Source organism: Octopus bimaculoides, chromosome 18 (assembly GCF_046866305.1).
Source record: "Octopus bimaculoides isolate indiv1 chromosome 18, ASM4686630v1, whole genome shotgun sequence".
NCBI lineage: Eukaryota > Metazoa > Mollusca > Cephalopoda > Octopoda > Octopodidae > Octopus > Octopus bimaculoides.
Window position 1 is genome coordinate 11898370 of NC_142945.1, and position 23931 is coordinate 11922300.

General features: G+C 36.2%; 2 protein-coding genes across 11 annotated transcripts in view; one reads left to right on the forward strand and one right to left on the reverse strand.

The window, feature by feature from the left end:
- Positions 1 to 3893: 3893 nt before the first annotated feature.
- On the reverse strand, positions 3894 to 19994 carry LOC106880797 (uncharacterized). Of its 2 annotated transcripts, none has more exons than XM_014930914.3 (2): positions 19698 to 19994; positions 3894 to 8704 (listed from the first exon to the last, which is right to left on the reverse strand). In XM_014930914.3, exon 2 carries the CDS (start codon positions 8692 to 8694, stop codon positions 3994 to 3996), a length of 4701 nt encoding a protein of 1566 aa, XP_014786400.2. In that variant the 5' UTR covers positions 8695 to 8704; positions 19698 to 19994; the 3' UTR covers positions 3894 to 3993. The 2 variants fall into 2 exon arrangements, with proteins under 2 accessions (XP_014786400.2, XP_014786399.2); XM_014930913.3 differs by lacking the exon at positions 19698 to 19994 and adding an exon at positions 17977 to 18035.
- The window catches only part of LOC106880798 (DNA excision repair protein ERCC-6-like 2), a 30466-nt gene continuing 24675 nt past the window's right edge, over positions 18141 to 23931 (forward strand). Inside the window, exons 1-4 of one of the 9 annotated variants that reach the window (XM_089365759.1) lie at positions 18313 to 18360; positions 19061 to 19161; positions 20628 to 20660; positions 23253 to 23357. In XM_089365759.1, the coding sequence (XP_089221885.1) occupies positions 23265 to 23357 (93 nt within the window). In that variant the 5' untranslated portion in view covers positions 18313 to 18360; positions 19061 to 19161; positions 20628 to 20660; positions 23253 to 23264. Of the gene's footprint in view, positions 19387 to 20627; positions 20661 to 23252; positions 23358 to 23931 lie in introns of all 9 variants that reach the window. The other 8 variants (XM_089365754.1, XM_089365755.1, XM_089365757.1 and 5 more) reach the window with 8 other exon arrangements.

Consider the following 23931-nt stretch of genomic DNA (forward strand, 5'->3'; position numbering starts at 1 on the left):
TAACACCCAATGGTTGGTAAGCAAGCTTCTTAACCACACAGTCTCACCAGCACCTAAGAGGGGTATGATATTCAAGACTTTCCCAAAGACAATGAGTGAAAGAAAATGGTTACAACTGAGAATAAATGTCACATATTCAGCTTTCCAAGAGCTGATATGGGTTGAAGGGTATGTCACAGTCCAAGATGGTTGTTATTTGGTGTCATTCCTAGACATGTCATGGTAATAGGTACAGATATGGTTAAGAACTTTGCTTCCCAACCCATTGGTATCAGGTTCAATCTTATAGTATGGCACATAAAGCAAGTGTCTTATATTCTAATCCTGGGCCCGATCAAAGCATTGTGAGTGGTCAATCTTCTTCACCAGGGGCCTTAAGACTTCTACGATGGAGTACAGGTCTTCTTGAGTACACCAAAGCATCAGGTGTCTCGGTCCTTTGTCATCTCATCTAAAAGGTTCAGCATCCTGAGATTGTTCTTCAGTACTTTGTCCCATGTCTTCCTGGGTCTCTCGCTTATACATGTTGCAGCTACTTTGAGAGATCAACACTTCTTTATGGAGCTGATGGAATCTATCGACATCACATGACCAAACCAGCAGTCTTCTCTCTTGCGTATTGCATCTAATTCCTCTTATGTCTAACTTCTCTCTCAATACACCAGCACTCTGTCAAACATGTACACTTACATTACACATCCAGCGGATCATACAAACCTAATTTCTCTCTAACCTTTGCATTCAGGGTCCACTATCATGTAGAATTGCTGTCTGTATACATGCATTGTACAATCTTCCTTTCATAGCCAAAAAAGGTAAAAGCTCTCTGATTTCCTCCATATATATGTATGTATGTATTGGTGGAAGATGTAAACATCAACTAGAAAACCAATAAACTGATGCTTTCAAATAATGAAGTCCCTTGTGATATGTTCTACCCAGGTTGTGCAATCAAACCCTTGTCATCTTTGCAATTGAAAACGTTACAAACCAGAGGTTGGCCTGTTGGAAACATATAACCAATGATGCTATGGTTGCTGACAAAATGTGATATCAAATAAATTCCAGTTGAATAAAATGTTTGCATATCCTACTCTTTCATCTTCATCATTACTCTAGATATTTGCTTTCACTCTTGCTGTGAAATGGTTAAACCAGATGTGGATCTAAAAATTTAGACTTTAGAAGTTGCCGTTGAGCAGGAAAAAAACCCAATGGATTGATGAGCCGATAAGAGAAACTTTATGCAGTCACTAGATCTGCTAAAACAATTAAATCTCTCTTAAGTTATAACTTACAGTAAAAAAGTACAAAAGAAAAAAAAAACCCTGGACAATGCTGTCCGAGGTACACTATGCCTGAAAATTAAATGACATGGTCATGGCTGAAATGCCTTTAACTCTTTCACATTTAAACTGGTCATATTTGACCCAAAATATCTACCTGTTTTGTGTTCAAATCAGCTAATTCTGGCCTCTTAAACCTATCCTACAATATCATTCTAAAAATAAATCACATCACTGAAATTTCAAAGCTATGAGATAATGCGTGATTAATTCAAAACAAACTGAATAAATAAGCATTACATCTGACAGCAAACTGAATGCGAAATGGGTTAACACTTAAGCATTTAAACTAGTCATATCAGTCCCAAATAATCTGTTTTATGTTCAAACTGACAAGATCTGGTCTCTCACACTTTGCCCTACAATGTCATTCTAAAAATAAACAATTACAACATTGAAATCTTGAAGCTGCAAGATAATGCAGGATTAATTCAAAATAATGTGAATAAATAAGCATTGCATTTGACAGAGTAATCTAAATGCTGAAGTGGTTAACCAATAGATCTGCTCCAACACAGTTGATTTGGCATTAAATAACAACAGATGGATAAAAAAAAAATTCTAAAATATTCCAAGCAATTTGTAATAGATATATAAATATTTCAACAATACTGGCAAAATATCACAACCTGAAAATATACAGAAGTAATTTTGCTTCTCAAACAATAATCTCAGGTCGAAAAAATATTTCGTTTAAAACATTTATTTTTTCATTATTTCATTTCATTTTATCCCTTTTTTGCTTTTTTTTTTTTTTCAATTTCTTTTTTTGCTTTTTTTTGGTCACTCATTGTTTGGAAAGTGCACTTTCTCCTTTTATTTTAGGCAGCTGGAAGTTGCAGATGAGTCATTAGATTAAAATCTTTTTATTTGTTCCATTTAAGAAATATATATATATATATATATATATATATATGTGTGTGTATATATATATATATATATATATATATATATATATGTATTATACAAAAGGAATCATAAGATCATAGTTAAGGGTAGCAAGATATTTAGTATTTACACAATGGTCATTTGGTGTCTGTTACAGTCAACATTTCAATGGTTTTAGCAATAAATTGCAAATTAGAGTTCATATTTGTCATATATACATATATACACATATATGTATATGTGTGCATATAGATAAGTGTGTGTGTGTGTGTATATATATGTATGTGAATATATGTGCGTGTGTATGTGAATATATATATATATATATATATATATAATGTGTGTGTGTTTGTATGCATATGTATGAATATAGGAAAGCAGTATAAATATAAATGATATATTTGACATCAGTGATAAAGTTTCTTTGGGAAGGAGGGCTGGGGGATTAAAAACTCACGGTTGTATTTACGGAGGGTAAAATTGAAGAGAAAGATATAACAATTGGAGATATCTACAAGAGCCCCCAAAAAAAAAAAAAAAAAAAAAAAAAAGCCCAATAAACCTTCAAATATCTTTAAAAAAAAAAAAATCTTTCACTATGAAAAGTATATTGTAATCCTAAAGTAGTTTAAGACAAAACTAAGGCAAAATAAGTACCACAAAATAATGATGCGAAAAATTTTTTTTAAATAAACGCGTAGTATTGGAGTGGAAGGAGGGGAAGAGAAAGAGGTTTCAGGGTTGGAGAAGGAGATACAATTTCTGAGCAAAAAAAAAATCCTCTGGTGCATGATCCTGTCAGTTGCAAGAAATTTCCTCTAATCAAAAACAGTTGAGAAAAATTGAAAAAATAATTTTTTTTTTTCCATGTAAAATTTTCCTATAAGAGATTAATTAGGTAACTTTTAAGAGTAATCCCTGAAAATTTACTGCAATAAAAACTAGGCTGAGAAAGACATCAGAGCTCTAACAGCAGTAAACGAGGTGAAAGAGCTTGGGAAATGTTATTTTGTCTGAAGACTGAAACATTATCAAATATCTAATGGAATAGAAAATATTCAGAGATAACATTATTAGCAAATATTTCATAATGATTTCATGAGGACAATGAAATCAAATATATATATATATATGTAAAAAAAAAAAAAAACTGGTTAATTTTGATTAAAACATACCTACACCAATACCTTGTTACATATATGGCAGAAAAAAAAATTAATACAGGGTTGATATATATATATGAATACACACATATATACATACATATACATAAACACAGACACACACATATATAAATACACACACACACATATATACATACAAACATATAGACAGACACACACACATACACACATATATTCAAATATATATACACATGCATATACACACACATTCATATATATATATATATATATATATATATATATATATATATACACACACACACACACACACATACTTATATATTATATAGCGGTTTGACCCAGCTCCACATGAATTAAAGTTCCATGAGAATGTAGGACATGTCCATCACATCCGATGCCACGTGCATCATATATATATATATATATATATATATATAGTTATATCTAAAGATACATATATATGTACGTACACACACATACATACATGGGTTAAATAACTAGTCAGAACAAGCAATCATTCTAGACATTTCCTTTTAATTGTTTTGGAATAAAGTGGGGTTTTAGGACCAATATTTAAGACTTTGTGTATGTTTAAAAGGTTGATATTTAAGACTTTATGATGTGTTTGTGTCATCACCACTAGAAATATCACTTAATAAGTCATCTTTTTTTACACTTAACGATTCACATTTAGAATCCTGTGAAGAAAGAGAAAACATGGATTTAGAAAAGTCTTCATTGTTGATCTCTGAGTCATTTAATTTATCAGAAGAACTATTATTGGCAGTAAACAATTTTGACTTCACTTCGTCTACTTTGTTTAAAACCTTGTTCTGTTGTGATAGCAGAGAAGCTGGTTTATTTGAATTTTCATTCAATATCTGAAAAGCCTTAGATTTAGAACTGTGGCTGTGTAGGTCACCACAATACTCAGTGTCAAATAAATAGTCCTGAGAGGAACAATGCGCTAGATTTGAGGGCTCGGTGGAAACTTGCTCCTTGAGAATGTCTTCGGATAAGGACTGCTCGCACAGATCTTTACTTTTACTGGCAGTGCCCAATATCTTCTTTTGGGGTTGCTTATTTGATGACGAATCATTATTGGAAGAGTTGTGTGTATTTTGAGATTGGTTCACATTAACTGTGATATCTTTGGCACTTTCTTTGTTGCCGTGGTCTCTGCTGGTAGGTAACCCCTTAATGGTTAATTTGATGCTAGTATTGTTCAGTGACAGGTTAGACGAAAATTCATAAGAACCGGTTGCATTGCTATCAGTGTTGCTACAAGATTTCTCTACTGGTTGACTGGCTGGAGATTCTGTCGGTTCAGACCATGAAAATTCTGCCTCTTCGTACCATAAAAATGGTGATGATGATCCACAAGATGACCAGTTAGAATCTTCGTTATCATCCTTGCTAGGTTCACAGACTTTACCCTTGGTTTTCTTCACTTTAACCATTTGCGATTCAGATGTTGAACAAGTATTTACATTTTTACAATTATCTTTCTTGAAATATTGAGAAACAGGAAAACTTTCAGTTTTGCCTTTATTCTTGCCAAAAACGTTTGGATTTGACGAATGGTTGTCACTGCTTGAACTGTTTGTTTCTTTTGGTGCAGTTGAGGAGTTGGAAACAGTTGCCAAAGAAGAAGAGGAGGAGGAGGAGGAGGAATGACAAGCAGCACTTGGACTAACAGGGAAAGTAGAATGTGAAAGAGGTTTCGATAAGTTTGATGATGTATTATGAGATGTATGTGTTTGCTGAGATGATGAAGATGATGTCGCTGGTGACGACAATGAAGATGCAATGCTATAAAGAGACTGATAGAGTGAATTAGAGTCATTCCTAACTGTGAGTGAGTCTTCAGATGTGGTAGGTAAAGGAAGTAGAGGCAATTTACAATCTTTGTCCTTAGATGAAACTGCATCACTTGCTTTCTGGATGTCCAAAATGTCAGATTCAAAAGATAGCACTGAGGTATTATTATCTAATAATGGTAAAAATATTTGATGTTTAGGAACATTATTGTTTGTATTTTCCTCTCTTTCGGCAGATAAAACTGAAGCATCAGACACAGCAGAACTTGTTTGGGACGGTTGCTGTCCACTAATAGCAGCATCAGACTCCATCTTACAACTGCTTTCTTTCGACAGGCCCTCTGAAGTTGGAGAAATGTCCTCGTCAGCAGGGTGAACAGAGCTGGAATTATTTTTATCATTGTCAGATAATGCAGACGATTCATTACTATTTGTGTTCACTGATGTTACTGTTGCAGTGGCTACGTCTCCTGGTGTTTGTTTCATGCATCTCTTGACACCAGGCTGTGCAGTGTCCATAGAGCAGCAGCTAACATTGCCTGTCGTATGACAATTTGAGCTATCTTTCTTTTCGTTTGTCACAGAGCAGGCTTCAGATGATGAGCTACACGACCAACTCGGTATTGAACTGTTTGAAAGCAAGTTAAAGTCATCAAGGGATTCATTTGCTGTGCTGCTGGTTGCAGTGTGAGCGGTAGAAGCAGCTTTAGCACTTTTATCCATACAGAAATCTGAGAACATCAGTTTAAGATCTGGATCGTTGATTTCAGCAAGTGAACCACAAGTTGACACAGGTACACTGATAGCATGCGATATGTCATCTAGGTCAATATTTTTAGAGCTGTCACCGAGAACTGTCGGTTCTTTCAAGCAATGCTTATCCGTGTTGTCTTCTGACTGAACGATTACATCAGCACCAATTGCACCAGATAAATACGAAGAGTTATCTGCTGTGAGATCTTCTAATAAGTTACTTCCAGCTAGACCAGGGTCCAACACATGAGAACACGTTGCTACTGTTGCGGTCGATGATGGCTTTACGTGATAGCTAGAGAATTTGCTTAGACAAGAACTCTCTTCATGGACATTGTCAATAATGCTGACATCATCCGTATTTACGCTGGTCCCTTGGTAACGTTTCGAAGATTTATGTCCTGAGCAGTGTTTCTTGAATGTTGATGTTGGCTGTGGGGAAAGAGCAACAACATCTAAACTATTTAAGTAATTACTATCAGAAACAGAATCACAATGGGATGATAATTTCGATGAGGTGTGCTTACTGCGGTGATGCCGTCTGTGTTTGTGTTTCTTGTGTTTTTTGTGACTTTTCCGCCGCCGTTTGCAAGCAATGATTTCTACACTTGAAGAACGCGATCGATTTCGAGAAACAACAGGGCTTGAAGGTCTGTAGCCGTCTCTCTTTCTGCATGACTCATTGTTGTAATTAGTATCATAGTTGTAAATGCCGCTGGAAAGGTCTGGCTGGGAAGAGCGGTGAGGATAACCAAGCCGATAGTAATTGTTGCATGTCAGTGGAAACATTATAGATTTCTGAGAGATGTGTAGCTGCAGAGACGAAGAAGAGGATGCAGTGGATTCGTCATGTCGGTACCGACAACGAGATCGTTCTTCTCTAGAGTAACTAGAAGTTCGTTTGCTCTTGGAACGCCGAGAACGAGATCTAGATCGAGACCGTGATCTAGAAGAGTTGGATTGGCTATAGGAATAATGGCTGAGTCTGTGGCTGTGGCGGTGTCGTCGTTCACCACTATAAGACGAACTTGAGACATACCTGTGACGAGTTCTGCTCTGACCTCGCTCCTTACGAGATGACTTTCTTTTTTCAGAATGGCCCTCTTTTGCATTTTCCCCACTTGTTGATGGTTGCCTTACGACAGTCAATGAATTTTTGTCTTTTGTCTCCTCGGTTTCTTCTTCAACAGAATCATCGTCTAAATCGGATATTAATATTGGCGAACGTTCAGCCCAAGGTTTTTCATAGGCGGTAATGATCACATCACTGTCGCCATCATCATTTTCCTCATCCCTGTTCAATTCAGTTCCACTAGAGTCAGAGCTGCTGTTGTCCTTCTTATCTTGGCGTTGATCAGTAGGCTCGGATTTCATGGAACTAGAGACTAGGCTTGTGTCGTGACTAGTTGATTCAACAGCGCTAGTTGATGGCTCTGTAACTGACGTGCTGAAGATACCAGAAGGGCCTGGTTGAGGAGACTCCCAACCTGAAATTGCTGTTTGACTTGTGGTTGCCTCTCTTTCATTCTGACTTGTTTCAGCAGATGGTTCCCAAGAGGAGGAAGTCATAACTATTTGCTGTGAAGGATGACCTAGGCTGATCGACAGAGATATACTGCTTTGATTGCCGGATGTAGTAGCAGTAGCAGTTGCTGTAGTCGTCTCTCGTGGTGAAAGTACAATAACATCATCATCACTGGATGAAGCTTCACTAGTATCTACCAGCTGAGTGAAGGGCATATATTGTGAATTAGCATCATAGGAGCGCATATCATGCAATGGTGACTTTGCAAAATTCTCAAATTCATGAATGAACTGCAATGTATTTCGACCAACAAATGGAAAAATATGTTGATAGAATTCCTCACTGCTGATTGGATAGCGCTTTACTAAATCAAGAATAAGTTCCATCACAAAGGTCACATGATTTTCTTGGTTACGAAGCAATGCATTTAGTTCACGGTTTAACCAAGGAGCTAGTCGATGAACAGCTGTGGGGTTTTTCCTCAAGAAATCGGGTTTAATGTTACGGCAACCATGTAAATGCCTGTTTTTCACTACGCGTAAATTATTTCTGTATATATTGCGTCGGAATTCGACGGAGGCTGTCTGTGTTTGCTGTTGTTGTGACCGACGTAGAGAACGACGCAAACCAGGTCTGGCGTTGTAGTCAAGCTGCTGTGGCGCCATCAGGATCTCGTCTCTCTGATGCTGGTTTTGCAGACCAAGCAATCGATCAATTGTTAAAGTTGTACGATAGCGAAACCGTTTCTCATTGGGTGGTTCATGTTTCTGGACATCGTACTGGTCATAGTCATCGTAGGAACGCACATTGTGAATAATGCTCTTGAAGGGTTGCTTACAGAGTGGACATTCCGTTTTAATCTTTGACCACTCCAAAAGGCAAACGTAACAGAATGTATGGAAACAGCTGTCGGTGAAGGATTTATTCTCCAACTTAGATAGACAAATCGAACAGTTTGGCTCAGGTGACTGTCGTTGGCTTCCATCACTTTCTTTATCAGCATTTTTTTCCTCTTCACCGATTTTGGGGTTACCAATATCTTTCTCGTTGGCTGAGTTAGTGCTTAGACCAGTCTCATTGTTGGTCAGTTCACTGGTCTGTGACAGAGAAGTGGCACTGGCTGCAGTACTACTTGAGCCCTTGCTACCTTCCTTTTTACCTTTCCTTCTGTCCTTCTTGTCAGTGTCTTTTCTCTTTTTCCTCTCCCCTTTCTCCATTATCACAATTCTGAATACAGAAAAAAAAAAAAAAAATAGAAAAAAAGACAATCATAATAATAATCTCATTATTTATCACAATAGTAATGGAGACAACATTACAATACAACTCAGAATACATCACGATAGATAAAAAAGAAGTATAACATGTGGTTTGTTAAATGTATTTGTAGGTATACACATACATGTGAATGTGTGTGTGTGTGTGTGTGTATATACAATGGTGGCCATAAGTATTTTCTAAGACTGGACTCCTCCACAGGAATTCTGAAAGGGTGGCCTTGTCTAGGCACAAAAATGCTTTAACCCTTTAGCATTTAAACTGACCATATCTGGCCAATATATTCTACTTGCTTTATGTTTAAATTAGCCAGATCTGGTCTCTCACACCAACTTTACTATATCTTTCTAAAAAATTAACAGTTAGCTCATCAAAATCTCAATGTTACAAAATAATGCATGATTAATTCAAAACAATGTGAATAAATAAACGTTATTATATTTGACAGAGTAATTGTGAATGCTGAAGGGTTAAAATATGCCTACACTACTCACTGCATCTTGGAGATCAATTTTGAACTTTTTATTATGCATGTCATATTTTTTTTACACACAAACAGACATACAAAGTCATTCATTTCCAATATTCTGCGAAAACATGTCTGGCCATGGAGAAATATTACCTCATTTGGAAACAGGTATGGTTTGGCAACAAGGATGGGCATCTGGCTAGAGAAAACCTGCATCGATAGACTCAGTCTGATCCATGCAAGAATGGAAAAGTGGATGGAATGATGATGATGATGATACATGTCTTAGCATACTCTTACTCTTTACTCTCTTTTACTTGTTTCAGTCATTTGACTGTAGTACTTATTCTATCGGTCTCTTTTGCTGAACCACTAAGTTACGGGGACGTAAACACACCAGCATCGGTTGTCAAGCGATGTTGGGGGGACAAACACACACATATATATATATATACGACGGGCTTCTTTCAGTTTCCGTCTACCAAATCCACTCACAAGGCTTTGGTCGGCCCGAGGCTATAGTAGAAGACACTTGCCCAAGGTGCCACGCAGTGGGAATGAACCCAGAACCATGTGGTTGGTAAGCAAGCTACTTACCACACAGCCACTCCTGCATAGTTTTTTTCTTTATATTTCTTTAAAATAGATTTTTTCTTTTAATATTAAGCTCTTTAAACAGTTTTTAACAGGTTCTGAAAATAGTTTTAAGGTACTGCTACCATCATGTGAGCATGCATGTCTGCATATGCATGTGTGCATATGCATGCATTTGTGTATATGTATGTGCATGTAAGTATAGATTCTGCTGTGTGGTTGGTGTTAGGAAGGGCATCCAGCCATAAAAACCGTGCCAAAACAGACACGGAAGTCTGGTGCAGTCCTCTGGCTTGCCAGCTCCTGTCAAACTGTCCATCCCAAGCCAGCATGGAAGGCAGATGTTAAACGATGGAGATGATGATAATATATATGGCACAGAACCTCCCCAAACTAGATACCAATATCTAAGCATTATCTAAACCAGGGGTTTTCAAACTGTGGTCTGCAAGGACAAGACAGGGGGTCCGTGGACAGCAAATACTTTTTTATGGGCAATTTGATTTCATATATGTTTTTTAATCGAAATCTTTTAACTGACAATAAACCTATTTGTTAAATACTGTTAAATAAATAAATGTAAAAATATATTATTTTAAGCAAATATTTATGTATAAATTTCATAAGCGTTTATAAGGGGGTCCCTAAGGTAAAGCCTGAAATATAAAGGGGTCCGCAAGTCAAAAAGTTTGAAAACCCCTGATCTAAACCTAATGAGATTATGTACAAAGCAAAACAATCAATATTAAGTAATCACCACAAACCATGAATCTACAAACACTTTTCACTTTACTAGAAGGAAGGGCAACTCAGAATGAAACTAAGACATAAAAAAATTTACAAACAAGCATAACAAACACACACATATATATATATATATATATATATATATATATATAGCTTGATATAGTTTAAGCAATTGCCTTCAAGTGTTATACTGATGCCAGATAACTACAAAGGTGATAAGCAGTGGTTAGGTCAACATTGTTGAATACTTTTGGCTGACCCAAATAATAATTGTATGTAGTAGCATAAACACAAGCCAGAAATTTATGGGAGTGACAAGCAATTAATTATATCGACCCAAGTTATTTAATTGGTACTTTGACTCTAGAAAAGTGAATCTGACTTCAGTGGGATTTGAACTCAGAATGCAATCAGGATGAATATGACAAGTAAGTTTGAGACTAACAATTCTGCCAATCCACTCTCACGATCCAAATGGTAATGGTCTCTAGTTTAGGTTCAAGGTGAGCAATTTTTTTCTTGGAGGGGGAGGGGTCAGTTGATAGCATTGATCCTAGGACATGACGAGTACTTTATTTCATTGACCTTGGAAAGATTAAAGATTAAGTTGATATCGATGGATTTGAACTCAGAACATAATATCACAGGGTAGTAACATTCCTGCTAATCCACCACCTGGACCTAAATAAGGATTTCAGATTTTGGTACAAGGTAAGCGACTTTGAGGGGAGGGAGAAGTCAATTACATCGAACCACAAGTGCTCCACTAGTATTTATTTTATTGAACCTGAAAGGACGAAAGGCAAAAGCAACCTTGGTGGTATTTGAACTCAGAAGGTAAAGAACCAAAAGAAATACCACTAAGCATTTTGTCCAATATGTTAATTATCATTTAACGTCTGTTTTCCATGCTGGCATGGGTTGGACGGTTTGACTGAAAACTGGTAAGCTGGGGAGCTGCACCAGGTTCCAATCTGATTTGGCATGGTTTCTACAGCTGGATGCCCTTCCTAATGCCAACCACTCCAATAGTGTAGTGGGTACTTTTTATGTACCACCAGCACGGGTGCCAGTTACGTAACACTAGCATCAGCCACAGCTATGATCTCACTTGACAGGTCTTCTCAAGCACAGTGTATCACCTAAGGTCTCAGTCACTTGTCACTGCCTCTGTGAGGTCCAACATTCGAAGTGTGCATTTCATATGCCACCAGCACGGGTGCCTTCTGCCAACTCGCCATCTTATCTAACTCAAATAAAAACAACACATAATTCAATCAGCACAATCACACATTTACGCAGAGTGGTATAATTGATTAACTTGACCTCAACATGGGAAGGTTGAAAGGCTATGCATTTCTATTCTAACGAGATCGACAACTATGAAAGAACAATCATAAAGGTATGCTCTCTTAAAAGGCCAATACTTCATTCACATAAGAAAATAAAACTAACTCTGCCCTAATGAATAGATCCAGTCTATACAGGGGCAGAAGAAGCAACAAAATTTGCCATACAGGAATAGACCATCACTAAATTGGCATTTCTTTAATTCCTAAAATATAGGAGACTAATGGCACTTATACAATTGTCCAACCCTAGCAAGCATAGAAAAAAGCAGAGATGATGATGATAACTGATTTTCTAAAGAAAAAGGAAAAAAATATTACCAACAGTATATTAGCATATTCAATGCAAGCTTCCATTAAATATATTTGGAAACAAAACAACATAGAAAAACTGCTCTGTACATATGCCTGGCCAATTTCACTGTCTTTAAGAAGTTCTGTTGTATTCATATGAATTGTTGCTTGCCTTAGAAAGTGACAAACTAAATATTCTATTGACCTTTAGCATACAGACAGGCAACCAGTTAGTACACAATAAACAGGACATCATTTTTAATGGGAATAACAATAGCATTTTAATAGCTAATACCTTAAGCAGAAAGGCTAACACACAACAATGACTTCACTATTGAATTATACGTATTATTGCATTTCAGAAACATGTTCACTGATTCATTTGTAACTGACAACAGGAACAGTACATAGTTATTACTGTTGAGACGTAGGTAGGTTATACATATGAACAGATGTGGTTGTGTGGTAAGAAGATTGCTTCCCAACCACATGGTTCCGAGTTCAGTCCCACTGCATATGGCACCTTAGGCAAGTGTCTTCTACTATAGCCCTGGGTCAACCAAAACCTCGTAATTAGATTTGGTAACTGGCACTTCATCAGTTATGACGATGAGTATTCCAGTTGGTCTGATCAACAGAACAGCCTACTTATGAAATTAACATGCAGGTGGTTGAGCACTCCTCAGACACATGTACCCGCAACATAGTTCACAGGGAGATTCGGTGCAATACAGAATGTGACGAGGCTGGCCCCTTTTGAAATACATGTACAGCTCATTTTTGCCAACAGAATTGACTGGAGCAACGTGAAATAAAGTGTCTTGCTCAAGGATACAACGCACCACCAGGAATCAAACTCACAACGTCACAATCATGAGCTGAATACTTAACCACTAAGCCACATCACCATCATCATCGCTTAATGTCCATTTTCCATGCTGGCATGGGTTGGATGGTTTGACTGAAAACTGGTTAAGCTGGGGAGCTGCGCCAGGTTCCAGTCTCATTTGGCATGGTTTCTATGACTGGATGCTAATGATTCTGCCAGCTCAACACCTTAATAATAATAATAATTCTTTCTACAATAGGCACAAGGCCTGAAATTTTGGGGGAAGGGGCAAGTTGATTACATTAGCCCCCAGTATCCAACTGGTGCTTAATTTATTGACCCTGAAAGGATGAAAGGCAAAGTCAACCTCAGAGGAATCTGAACTCAGAACATAGCAGCAGACAAAATACCGCTAAGCATTTCACCCAGCGTGCTAACCATTCTTCCAGCTCGCCGCTTTTATAATAATAATAATAATAATAATAATAATAGTATTGGTTTCACATTCTGACACAAGACCAGCCAGCAATTTCAGAGAAAGGGTTCAGTTGATTACCAAGTCCAGTGTTCAACTGGTACTTAGTAAAAATAATAATTTTCAGAAGTGTAGCTACACTAGAAAACATGTATGAGTTACATGATCAAGATGACTGAGAAGTGATATGATCATCAGCCAAACTTGGTCATTGACAAGAATGTTACCATTCTCTGGACATGCCCATCCTCATCGACAGAGATAGAAATCAACAAGTCTGACATTATTTAAGACAGGAAGGATAAGACATGTTTCCTTATTGATGTAGTAGCATCATCTTTTAGATGATATTGCTTTATGACATCCTTACAAGAGACTCATAGTGAAGCTGACCAAGTACAAAACCCAAAAGATTGAAGTCAACAGGAAGTGAAATATGAAGACTGAAATAACACCAGTGGCTATTACAGCTCTAGGGTTCACAAAGAAGAGAATGGAAAAGTTCAACAGTATCTCAGATAACATCAACAGCTACACTGTCCAGAACACTGAATTACTGGAATCAGCTCACATACTACGGAAAACACTACCAATCAAGAAACATCTTCCCTATAGCAACTTAGGCCCATATTGTGGGCCAGGCTCCACAGAATAATAGCAAAAAGGAAGGGCAAAGGATGTAATACTAATGATAAGTTGTTTCTTAATTTAGGCACAATGTAAAAAAATGTGGAGAATGAAAACAAATTATTCTAGTTGTAATTGAGTCAACTCGAAAAATTTTTTCAGAGTTTCCTGAACAAATGATGAAATCAAATTCACAGTAGAAATGAAGTGAATTCTGGTGTTTACCCAGGTTCAGTTCCAACCCAGCAGAAGTTTTAAGGCTGCTCCTCCTGGTGAAGAAAATTGGCCTGCAAGAGTTCTGTGGTGGTGTCATGTATAAAAATGCTCAAGCAGTGCCACATAAAAGTACCCAACCACACTCTGTAAAGTGGTTGGTGTTAGGGAGGGCATCCAGCCATAGAAACCATGTCAAATCAGACTGGAACCTGGTGCAGCTCCCCAGCTTGCCAGTCCTGATCAAACTGCCCGACCCATGCCAGCATGGAAAATGAATGTTAAATAATGATTATGATGATGGCTACGTTTTTACGAAGGTATACTTCTCAAGCACATGGTTTCAGTTTCACTCCCAGTACATGGCACCTTGGGCAAGTATTTTCTATTATAGCTTCAGACCAACCAAAGCCTTGTAAGTGGATATGATAGATGTACTCTGAAAGAAGGTTAACTTGTGTGTGTGTGTGTGAAAGTTTGTGCTTCCTTCTCTTGACATAGCATGATAGTTGTAAATGAGTGTCATTCGTTTCTAATACTCTGCAAAAATATACCTGACCATGATGAACTATTTACCTTGCTTGGAAACAGGTGTGAGTTCGTGACAAGAAAGACATCAGGCCATAGAAAATCTACCTCAATAAAGTCCATCCAACCCATGCAAGCATGGATAAGATGATATTCAAATGATGATGATGATAATGACTCTTTCTTCTTTACATCAATGACCTACAGTCACCTCCAACACACATCTATTTCTTTTATGTAAAAATCACAAAACTTACATTATGCATTTCTGCTGGGCTTTTTTTTAAAATACCTTTATCACATGCAGGTGATACTACTCTTCATTCCTTTCAAATGTACCACACTCAAGTATCATCCAAATGCAACCGAGTCACATCTTATTAAATGTGCATTGATTCCATGAACAGAGACCTCTAAAACATCCCACAATGGAGTCGTGCCAATCTTGTCTCTTTCAACAGCACAAAGACAATCAAGAAAAACATCTCCTTCCATCAAACATCAAGCAACTAGATCCCTCAAGATTACTACAAATTGCTTAGCCTCATCATCACAAAAGAACTCCTTTAGCAAAAGCACATTCGTGTGAATAAATGTCCAACTTTGAGTTTGGTTTAAAAGTTGTTATGCATCAAGAGTCAATTATGAAACCCTTATCATTATTATGGAAAATAGCTATTTGTTTTCAGAGATAGATTTCTTTCGCAATGCTAATAATTTAACAGTTCTGGCTAAGGTTTGAGATAGGCCATCTAAAGAATCTTTACTTGGAAGGATAATCCTAAACCAAAGGTCCTTCAAATTAATAAGTCTAATGAAAAAAAAATATCTTGTGTTGTAGGTATGGTACTAAGGCGAGAAGGAGGCCAGCAAATGACCATTTGATATCAGCCACATGGGTATTGATAATAATTCTATTTATTATCTTCTGAAATAGCTCCAAACATTTGGTGCATGTGGTGTGATGGGTAGCTAAACCCAGATTCAGTTTAGATGCATAAACTGCACAGAAAATATTCATCATGAAGCACCTCCTTGACTGAAGGGGTGAGTTGTGGGTCGTGTAACCCTTGAAACTGCCAGAACTGCATCAAAGAGGTTATATTTGATTTTTAAATAAGACTTTAGATTTCAAATTTTGAAGATTAACACATGAAAACATGGCAGTTTAGGTCATTGCTGCTTAGCACCAGGTCAACCGTGATTGCAGAAAACCTATGATCAAGGATACTCCAGCCATGACTGTCGTGTCTCTTTATAGGGTTAGGTTATATAAAGTGTCCTTCCAGGTTTAAGATGGTAGAGTGATTTAAGGGAGATCTGGCTGGTATTTCTAGCATAGCAAAAAACCATGGAGAGGTAAATAATTCTGATGACCCATAAGTTGGTGATACTAGTTCGTAGTTATGGGGTGAATGAACTCCGCTTCAAGTATTTTGCGGTGCTTCTGTTCAAGACGACATATTGCATATGTCACAATCCACCTTAGTTGCTTGGTGTTTGTACAAGAACTTCAGGGAAATTATTCTGTAGGAGGATTAACTTCTTGACCAGTGGGACAATTACTGACCCCATCCACTTACATCAACATAAACCACCAATTAAGTAAGGATCATATTTATGGATCCCCGATATTGCCAAAAAATAAAAGAGAGAGACATTAGATAATGTAGTCTTATGTCTGAACAAAAGACTGGATGGTCACTATTGCAACGCCTTTGATCAAAGGTCAACTTGGATGCTAAATAACAGTCGATACTTTCAGATGATATCGAAGAGGTTTCAATTAGCAGCTGTTCCGGCCAAGCCTAAATTAAACAGCGATCTCGAAAAGGAGATTAAACTAGCTGAAATAGGAAGAAGGCAGTTTATTATTTATTTACTTTGTTATCAACCACCAACAACAAATAATTATAAAATGACTTATGGCAAAGTCCTCAACTGAGTGAATATATTAACTCGTTTATATTTTCTACTGTTACCCGTTCTAAAAATCGTTTTTTTTATTTAATTTTCACACATTAAGAACACCAAGAATTTCAGCAACAACGAAACTGGTTTCAAGATTAGGGTTTTGTCAAACGGTAATGGGGACACTGCAGTGACAACCTGATAGAGATTGAACGCGAACCTCACACATTGCAGATAGCTGGATATTTATGTATCGAATGAGTTGGAGAAGTTATTTTGCTCGTGGTTTTCCATTATGAGAAATGACATTTGTTCATCACATATAATGAATTAATGAATACTGTGTTATATATATATCAATCGTTACGTAATATAATTAGTAAACAAATTAAGGTGTGTGCGCGCGCGTGCGTTTTGAAGCTAGAACTAAATTTATATATTGCTCTCTTTATTTATATATATATATATATATTTATATATATATATATATATATATATATATATATACAGAGAGAGAGAGAGAGATCTGAATATAAACACACACACACATATATAGGTGGATGCATACAAATATATAGAGATCTGTACATAAACACACATATATATATATATAGATAGATACACACACATACTTGTCTTCTATAAAGTCAGGGACCTGCATTTATATAGCGTGTTTTGTCATTTTAAATACGTGATCATATGCATATGTTTCTTAATGTATTAAGAACGAAGATCTTCACAAATGGTATGGTACATATTCGAATCCTAACGCAGACAAACAAAAGAATATTAAATAAATATAAAAAGCTGCTAGGCAGAAAACAGTTGAACAACCAGTGACATTAAGGTTAATAATATATTTACATTTAGAAAGAAGTTAACCAATGTATGAGGGTTCGTTTTTTAACCTGGCGCTCTTTTTGTTTTTGATTTTCTTTTTTCTTCTCTTTTTATTTTATTTTAGTTCACATTTCAATACAGACACAATATTATGTGATATGTTATAATACTGGGGGTTAAATAATACTCTTAAATTATATACCACCAATTATTTAATGAATCAGTAGAGGTAATATTTTAAATAGCTTTAACCCGACATTGATCTATTTCAACTGATGAGAAGGGTATCAGGATAAAGAAAGCTTTAGAGATATAATTAAAATGCTAATGAAGTGAAATACTTACTGTATTATGTTAGTCAAGACTCTGCCATCTAAACCAGTCTTCTACATGTTATGTTATACAGAGGTTGGAAACACTCCTTCCTAAACGAGCAGCTGATTGGGTAATCTCTTGTTGTTGACCAATAGAAATCGCTTTTCTACGAATGCTTTGGTTTTTAAGGGACCGTTCATAAATTACATGTGTAGTAAAGGGATATATTTTATGAAGTACTTGGTTTTGTATTAATATTTGCTTTTCGAAATATTGGGCTGAAACTACTGTTTGTAATACAATTGATGTCTTAGCTACTGAAAGCGTTTAGATCCGATGCAATCGAATGTTGAACTCATGTTTAGCACAATCGGTCCCGTCAATGGCGACTGCGGAGTCACGTTATAAAGAAGTGTAAGTACAGATTCAAGCGAGACATGCAGCCATCTGACTGGTTTATCTCCGAATCGTTGTCGCTATAATAAAAGTAAAAGGTTGCACTCGTACCGATCTCGCATTAGTAAGACATTTCCAGTCGGAACAATCTAGAAGTGAGTGAGTGTAAATCCCGATGTGTGTGTGTGTACGATTTGCTGATTTCGGCAGAAGGCTCCACACCTCGCTTCGACACATCTTTCTTTGTTTACACATCTTTCTTTATTTAGAATTGATGTAATCGAATCGTTTGCTCCTATCTCTGTGATATTGTCCCCCAGATCCTATTCCTACCATTCATCATCTATCATTATATTTTCTTTGTTCAACAGTTGACCCCCGGATAGATCAGCTGTTTTAATTGGTACAAAACAGACAGAAATATATTAACATATTTTCTCGGCTAATGACCGATTATCATCATCATCGTCATCACGATTATCATCATTATTATTATTAAAGAAACCATTATTATTACTTCGATCGATAGAGCATCGAGTTGACTACTTATTTACTTTCTTTGCTCAACATTCTTATTTAAGATTCTCTTAACGTCAACTTTGCACGCCCGATCCTTCTGGGTCGAGATAATATGCTCGGAATCGATTCAGTTAGTGTATGCTCTTCGCCTTACACGCCGTGATTATTATAATTATAATTATTATTATTATTACAATAGAGGAAGAGATAAGCTCCCGGAGAAACGACTCCTCCACCCGGTTTTCCATCATTCACTTGTAACTTTTCATTTCACAAATGCCTCTAATTTATTTGCAAAAGGTATGTTGATGACTCGATCATATTTCCTTCTGAATATTTCTGATCTTTTGCCTAAGTAAAAAACGGTTATTAGATATACGAAATTATTGTCATTAATTTAAAATGACTTCTTTTATTCTGGAGTTTAAAAAAATAATCATAAAATAAATAACTGTGGTCTTCAGATTTTAAAGTAACTGAAGTTTTACCAGGTTTATCAAGAAATATTTCAACATCCAACGAAAAGTATCTAAGTATTTGATTTTATATATATAATATTTTACTAATGTATATTTCTTTTTTGGTTTTATTGATTGGTTTAATTATATACATACATAAACAAAGACGGAGCGGGCAATCACTAACCAAAAGAAAATAAACAGTTACCCTCACACTAATATGAAATTCGTGGTCTTTTGCGCCGTTGTATGAAATAATTATAATTGTGTCTATTTATAAATGTGTGTAGAGTAATTTCACTGAAAATAAGAGGGTAGAATTAAATTCGAAGAGAGATGACTTCAATAAAAGCTGATAAGATATAGTAAAAAGCTTACCTTTTAGAGAGGAAATACGAAACGCCAAAGTTTGACACTTCGTGAAACACTGCAGTGTCTACCGCGTGTTTATAACGATAGTTCTGGAAGAAAAGTCAAGACATTCATCTATAGGATGCTGGTAAAAAAAAGCCGGTTTCGGGAAATAAAATTTACAATGAGATTTCTATGTCCGGGTGAAGAATGAAAGAAAGGGTGTGTGAGGGGTATTTAAAGAGACAGGAAACGATTGTAAAATGCTTTCCCCGCGAGACGCGAAATTAGTGTTACCTAGTCAACAACGACAACGTTACTAAATGATTTGTGTCAGAGATAGAGCAGAATTAATGACGACACATCTTGTGTGTATATATATATATATTTATGTGTGTGTGTGTGTATGTATGTATATATATATATAATGTATTTTAGATTCAGTTGAATTAGGTACGTAAATTCAAGCACCTTGTTAGGACGAACTAATGACACTACATCTTTGTTGTTATATATATATATATATATGTATGTATATATGTATATATATATATATATATATATATATATATATATTGTGGGGGAGGATTCTATTCAATTAAAAGTCGTTGTTGAAATTTTCTTATGAGATTTTCAACGTCAGCGTATTTCTAAAAGTTTCCTGGAGAGATTGGCTTTAAATCTTAATTTATTATTTCCGGGTTCAGTAAACTATATAATACAATGTCCGCGCCCCGATAGTTTTGATTATTCAATGGTGTTTCAGAAAAACCACACACACACACACACACACACAAAATAATAAAATAATGATGATGAGGTATCCTGTTTTGTTAATTATGTGTTCTGCTACTGAAAAAAAAAAAAGAAAACAAATCTATTTACATGTAATTTATGTAACAATGTATGGCAACAATCGATACTGCTACACTTAAAATTCAATATTTCTATGTACAGATGAAAACAATTTTATTGGTCGAAGTAGAGAAGGTAAATATCATCATCATCATCATCATTATCATCATCATCAGCAGCAGCATCATCATCGTCATGGTCGTCATCATATTTGCCGTCGATCTAATCATGATCAACATCGTCGTCATGTTAGTCATCATCATCTTCATCATCATCATCATCGTTACCATGATCATTATTACCGCCATCACTATCATGATGATCATCGTCATCATCACATTATTTTCATCATCATCATCATTACCACCACCACCACCACCACCACCATCATCATCATCATCATCATCATTGTCGTTATCGCCATCAATTTATTATTTCCACGTGATAATTGAGTTGTCGACTATAGCAAATAGACAGCAAATAGAAGCAGGAAAAGCTTAAATATACAATATATTAACCATGAATGCTTTAGATTATAGGTCCAACAATAATAATGTTTATAAAATGTCTTTGAAAGAAAGCAAAACGATGTCGAATATGTTTGGTTTCCATTGTTTACCAGCTTCAAGCTGAAGACATTTCCGCTAGGTTGTTTTCAATATTTAAAAATGCTTGCTTTGCAACCGAGTGGTTTTTGGTTCAGCACCATTGCACAGCATCCTTGGGCCATTCAATACCCTGTGATGAACGAATTTAGTGGACAGAAACTGTGCGGAAGCCTGTTGTGTTGTGTGTGTGCGCGTGTATAGCACTAATTCCACAAGTTTTTTTTATTCTTTCTATTAATTTTCTGTTATTTCTTTCTGTGTGTCTGTCTGTCTGTCTGCCCTCCACCACCACTTGACAACTAGTGTTGCTTTGTTTATATCCCTGTAACTTAGCAGTTTGGCAAAAAGAGATTGATGTAGTAAGTACCAGACTTTAAAAATAAACTGGGTCCTGGGGTCAATCCACTTGACGAAAAATCTTCAGGGCAGTGCCCCCGCATGGTTGCAGTCTAGCGATTGGGCGAGCTGGCAGAAACGTTAGCATGCCAGGCAAAATGATTAGCGGTGTTTCGTCTGTCTTTACATTCTGAGTTCAAATTCCGCCGAGGTCGACTTTGCCTTTCATCCTTCCCGGGGGGGGGGGGGGGGCGATAAATTAAGTACCAGTTGCATACTGGGGTCGATCTAATCAACTGGCCCCCTTCCTCAAAATTTTGGGCCTTGTGCCCAGAGGAGAAAAGAATATATATATATATATATATTTATATACCGGAGTAAGCACATAAATGTGCAACAAGGTGGAAAAAAGAGTACTCAAATACCAGAGGTAGAGTAATATGCTTTATTTACAAGCAGCAGTTGTCCAATGAACGGGAACGTGAAACTCCGAGTAACAGCTTTTTGTTATATTTCTGCTGCTTTTAAATAAAGTATATATATATATATATATATATATATATATATATATATATATATATATATATATTATTGAATTTTACAGAAAAACAAAAGAAGAAGATAGGAGTATGTGTAGCAAACACTGGCAAGAAATTTTTAGAACTTCACTAGTAAGGAACAAAAACTAAAAAGATGTGAACTCAATGAATCTTTTTCCGTAGTCCTTAATTTCAAGTTCTAACTTCTAATCCCACCAAATACTATGAGGAAATGATTATCTCCCTTGTATTAACTGTCTGTTTGGGGCTATCTCATGTTCAACTTACTGTTAAAATTTTCAATGCAAATCGATACCAGACATTTTAAGAAACAATTCAAGAAGAACGTTATAAGACCATTGAACTTTTTGTTGTTTTCTCTTGTTGATGCTTTTGGTAGAATCGTTAGAGCAACAGACAAAATGCCCAGTAGTGTTAAGTCATGGCGCTTTATGTTTAGCGTTTAAATCCTGCTCAATTTTACCTTTCATCCTTCTCTGGGATCAATAAAGTAAAGAATTAGTTGTATATTAGTGTTCATTTAATCTACTATTTCGCCGCCTAACCAAACTTGTGGACTTAAGACAATGTTAGAATCAATATTCATTTACATCAATAATTCTCAGCTGTTTGCTAATAGTTGACTTTTATTTTTGTTTTAGTAAGACACAAATAAAGGTTGTTCTTACTTCAAGATATAATCAACGACACTCCCTTCAAGCATCAGGTCTTGGAAAACCAACAAGATCACACAGTTGTATCCATGTATAAGCTCTACCCAACATCTGGCTAGAAAAGAACTACTACCCTTTGATCGCATACATCCGTATATATGCATTAACATCATCATCATCATTTAACATCTGTTTTCCATGCTGGCATGGGTTGGACTGTTTGGGGACTGGCAAGCCAGGAGGTTGCACCAGGCTCCAATCTGATCTGTCAATGTTTCTCTCTCTCTCTATATATATATATATATGTATATATATATGTACACACACACACATACATATATTTATATATATTTATATTTTATATATAAGCACATATATATACACACACAGGAACATAAATTGTGACTACGGTCTGATGGAAGATTTTAATTCAGAACTTTTGAAAACAAGGCATTTATACTATTCAGATGTAATTTCTTACTAAAAAAAATCATTTTGTTATTTCAGAAAACATTTATTTATTGTTTATTTATTTATTTAATTATTTTCTTCTTCTTGTTGTTATTACAGTAGGGTTTTGAAATGGATTCAGAGCGGCCATCATTTGATTTCTCTCCAGTTTCTGAGAAGACAGCATTTTTACTGACAAAACCTGGGGAGGTTCCCAAATATGAGGTAAGTAAAAACTAGTGAAATATATGACTGAGAACACAGTATTGAAGTGTAAGCAAAATGTAACTGATTCACTTGACTGATAAGTTATTTGTAACCATTCAGGTCAGGCAGGCTTTTAGCACCACTACACACGGCTTGACTATGTGGTTAAGGTATTTTGAATTGAGTATGAACATAGCTGTGTGTTGAAGAATTTTGCTTCACAACCATCTAAAATTTTAGGCTTGATCCCACTGTGTTTCCATAGTTTCCTCTACTATAGTCTTATACACACACACTCGTGTGTGTGTGTGTAGATATATATGATGGGGGTGCTGAAAAGTTCCTGGCTTTAAGGGTATTGCGAAATGCCTGGTTCGAGACCCAACCTTCTGAGTTCCTTTACAGGGCTTAGAAAAACTGAAGGATCGCTGCAATAAGTGTGTGAATCTTGACTCCAATTTCTTCAATTATACATCATCATCATCATCGTTTAACATCCGCTTTCCATGCTGGCATGGGTTGGACGGTTTGACTGATGTCTGGCAAGCCAGTGGGCTGCACCTGGCTCCAATCTGATCTGGCAATGTTTCAA

Bases quoted from the DNA above. Each gene is read 5' to 3' on its own strand.
- LOC106880797 (XM_014930914.3), bottom strand. From the start codon at position 8,694: ATGGAGAAAGGGGAGAGGAAAAAGAGAAAAGACACTGACAAGAAGGAC.